This window comes from Populus euphratica, unplaced genomic scaffold (assembly GCF_000495115.2).
Source record: "Populus euphratica unplaced genomic scaffold, PopEup_1.0 scaffold513.1, whole genome shotgun sequence".
NCBI lineage: Eukaryota > Viridiplantae > Streptophyta > Magnoliopsida > Malpighiales > Salicaceae > Populus > Populus euphratica.
Window position 1 is genome coordinate 53,232 of NW_011500389.1, and position 3,630 is coordinate 56,861.

Consider the following 3,630-nt stretch of genomic DNA (forward strand, 5'->3'; position numbering starts at 1 on the left):
CACCATCAGCCACATCCGCCTTCACACTTGAAGGTTGAATTTTCTTGTTTTGAATTCATGTATAAATAGGGCAGTTAAACTTATGTAATTAAGTGTGGAGAGATTTGAGAAAAATACTAGAGAGAAAGAGAGGGTGTGTATTGTAAGCTTTTGTTTATGTTGTAAGCTTGTTGTTCTTTAAATAAAATAGTTTGTTTTATCCCCTCTAAGTGTTTCAAACCCATCACAAGTGATTTCTCCCACCAACAATTGACATGTGCTATTATTTGGTGCTTTCTTTGATACTTTAAGGTGCTTTAATGCTATTCTCTCTCTTTTGACTTTCTATGAGTTCATCTTTCTAAAAGAGGTTACCATTATTGTGAATTTTTTACAAGCCTAAAGCATCAAAGTTAGTCCTATTTCTTTGGAAAAACTACAACCAAAGCATTTTAGTTGGATTAGTGATAATGATGGGAATTAATATGTTTTAGCTACCACCACCACCACCACCACCACCACTCCACGCACACATGCACAGCATAAACACTGCAGCGATATCAATGCTAATGAAATCACCTATATCCAGATGAAAGGAGGAAGGTAGATAGATCTCTTGATCATCTTATTTATGTTATTTTTTGTTGTTCAACTGATCTTCATGGAACTTGATGGGCCAAAAGGAAAGGGCTATGCCATCCAGGAGAATTTTCATTTTGCTTTTCAGGTTTGCCAAAAGATTGTTGTTAAATTCCTCTTAATTTGGTAACTCAAACAAAATTATCAAGAAACCACATCATCCAAGAAAAGTGGTTCCTTCTGTTTTCAGCATTCTTATACAAGCAAAGTGCACAAGATATCACGAACAAAATAAAAGGAGATTGGGGATGAAAAATAAATGCCTTGCTTAATTTGTGCAAATATTGAAATCTTGTAATTTAACTTTGGGGAGGGAAGAGAGAGATTCAATTATAGTAGATCAACACTTGGTTTTCTGTAAAAATTGGTATTGTGCGAAGTTTAAAAGTTTGAATGTATGCATACCTCTTTGTTGTTAAAAATATTTAGTTCTGGAAACTAAAGTTGAAGTATAGGAGAAACAGATTCAAGATGGCAGAGTTGAGTAGAAAGATCAATAAATTTCATTAATTTCAAATGCCTAAATATATAGGGTTACATAGAACTTGGAATGGATTGAAACTCTCAACAAACTTGAGATATTATTGGAATTTAAAATAACAAACTGCTGCAAATCCTGAAGAATCAAAACAATAATATAAAATTCAAATAACATAACTGCACTTACCTCTATCTTACTCAAGGCATAATCTCATAATTCTAACATTTGTTTCCCAGTGCCAAAAATACAGTTAGAAGTGCGTTTCAGGTATTTTAATGTTGATCGAGTTATTTGTAGACTTCAACTTATTTTTTATCATGTCTTTTGGTTGTGACTTCATAAATGCAGGAAATCACATGTTGCCATCAATGAATTCAGAGCGCAGAATAGCAGTCCCAAAAGAACTCATAGACAACAACAAGAAACAAAATCTGTTCAAGTGTTGCTGCTCTTAATCCAGCATGGAGCCAATGGACTTAATCTCTTAGAAGCACAGCATGTTGTTCTAGTGGAGACACTGCTCAATCCAGCAGCTGAGGCTCAAGCAGTCAGCCGGGTGCACCGAATTGGGCAGGAAAAGAGGACATTAGTCCATCGATTGATAGTATGCTCCCTTTCCTTTTTTTTTTTTTTTGTTAAACTAATTTTGGATGCTATACACTTGTGTCTTTTCTCTTTTGAACATTGCATATAGTAGACATGCATTTGAGATACATAACATGCATCTGTTAGAATTTCCTTCTATGATCTTATCAGGTTAAAGACACCGTGGAAGAGAGCATATATAAACTGAACAGAAGTAGAAGCACCAGTTCATTCATAAGTGGGAACACGAAGAATCAGGATCAGCCTGTGTTAACCCTTAAGGATGTTGAGTCCCTATTTGCAACAGTGCCGTCCACTGTACCAGAAAGCGATGGAAAGCCAAGATATCTGCCCCCGTCTGTGGCTGCTGCTCTTGCATCCGAGAGGAGCCTGTAGCAAAATACTGCAGGAATTTCAGTGTGATAATCATTCTTTTCTTTCAACACCGAACCTCGGAATGGAATTGCAGTGAAGCAATCTTCTGGCTATGTCACTTCCAACAGGTAGCTGTTGGTTCATCTCCAAAGGTGAGAGCATCTCCCCAGCCCGTCATAGATTGTCGATCTAACCAGTGGTTGCATAGTCGTCTATGATTTTTTTTTATTGCTGTACATATGAAGAATGCCATTTTTCAGCCCTCTGTCAGTTACAGAGCGTAATTTAACGAGGAATTCGTCGTAGATTAGCTCATTTAGCCATTATGTATACTCGCTGCGTAGGTTGAACAAAAATAACAGGACAAAGCTAAGAAAAGCTAGGTCCTCTTCTCCTTATAGTCTCCCTTTCCTTGCATGTCCAATGGCATATATTAGACATTCCATTCAATCTTTGCACCGTCTTTCTTTGTCTACATTTGTGCAAAGAACTGGATCGTCAATTTGTATAGAAACACGTCCCCATAATCTTCATTACAACTAGCTCTGTTTTGCAGTCTCCCATTCCAAAGTCTGTGCTGTCAAGGCACTGATTTTATTTATGAAATATTATATTTATAATAAGTTATTTTAAATATCACACCTCATGTGTTAATTTTTTATTAACAAAGAAATATATAAATTTTTATTTATTTTTCATTTCATTTATTTCAATATAAAAATATATAAATTTGTCTAATGTCATTTTTATTTTATATAAACATAAAATAAAAATGGCATATAATAAATTTTGATTTTTTGATTCTTTTTATAGTTTTATATATGATTTTTATTTTATTTTATGAGTATTTATTTTTTTATCATATAATTAAATACAAATAATTAAAAAAATAAAGTTATTAAATCCAATAAAATTACATTACAAAAAATTAAATTAAATTTAAATTGTCGTTGTCTAAGGAACCTCGAACAATTTAATCCTTGCTGATAGATGCAAAGTAGACATGAAAAGTCCTAGGTAGCAGCAAAAAATCTCTCTTTTTTTTCTTAACAAGGAAGCAGGTAAACATGGGTCTAGCCAAATTGATAAATAGGTAACAGGGGCTAGCAGGAAAGCAAAAGAGAGAGAGCTGCCATCCGCAAAAATACGACGATTACAAGAGTGTTGGGTCATAAGCCCGCATGAAAGATTGTTGGCTATATCAGCTTAGAGCATAGATAAAAACCTCCTCTTAATAACTTGCATCGGATCAGCTAATATATATGTTGAAAAGATTGAAATGATAAAATGATGAGTTTTTCACAACTCCATGAATAAATAGAACAAATATACAATAAGAGAGTAAGTTATAATGTGATTAATTTATTAGGTTCATACATGATAATAATATAACAAAACAAACCACTAACACATAAATATAGTTAAAGTTATGTTATTTTTTTAGAGTGCTATAAATTAGAAAATCAGAAATAAAATGAAAAAAGGGAAGCAAATGTTATCATAACAAATATGTGCGATAAAAAATTAATTATCATTTCAAGTTATGATACTTTAAGAATAATTTAATTTTT

At 33.2% G+C, this 3,630-nt stretch overlaps 1 protein-coding gene across 1 annotated transcript; it reads left to right on the forward strand.

Moving 5' to 3' along the window:
- Nucleotides 1–625: 625 nt before the first annotated feature.
- Nucleotides 626–2,080, forward strand: LOC105114317 (E3 ubiquitin-protein ligase SHPRH-like). Its single transcript, XM_011010831.1, has 3 exons — nucleotides 626–706; nucleotides 1,448–1,703; nucleotides 1,856–2,080. The coding sequence occupies exons 1-3, from the start codon at nucleotides 651–653 to the stop codon at nucleotides 2,078–2,080; spliced, it is 537 nt and encodes a 178-aa protein (XP_011009133.1). The 5' UTR covers nucleotides 626–650.
- The last annotated feature ends 1,550 nt before the right edge of the window (nucleotides 2,081–3,630 follow it).

Bases quoted from the DNA above. Each gene is read 5' to 3' on its own strand.
- LOC105114317 (XM_011010831.1), top strand. From the start codon at position 651: ATGGGCCAAAAGGAAAGGGCTATGCCATCCAGGAGAATTTTCATTTTG. The intron at 707-1,447 runs GTTTGCCAAAAG...TCATAAATGCAG, and splicing joins ATTTTCATTTTGCTTTTCAG to GAAATCACATGTTGCCATCA. The intron at 1,704-1,855 runs GTATGCTCCCTT...TGATCTTATCAG, and splicing joins CATTAGTCCATCGATTGATA to GTTAAAGACACCGTGGAAGA.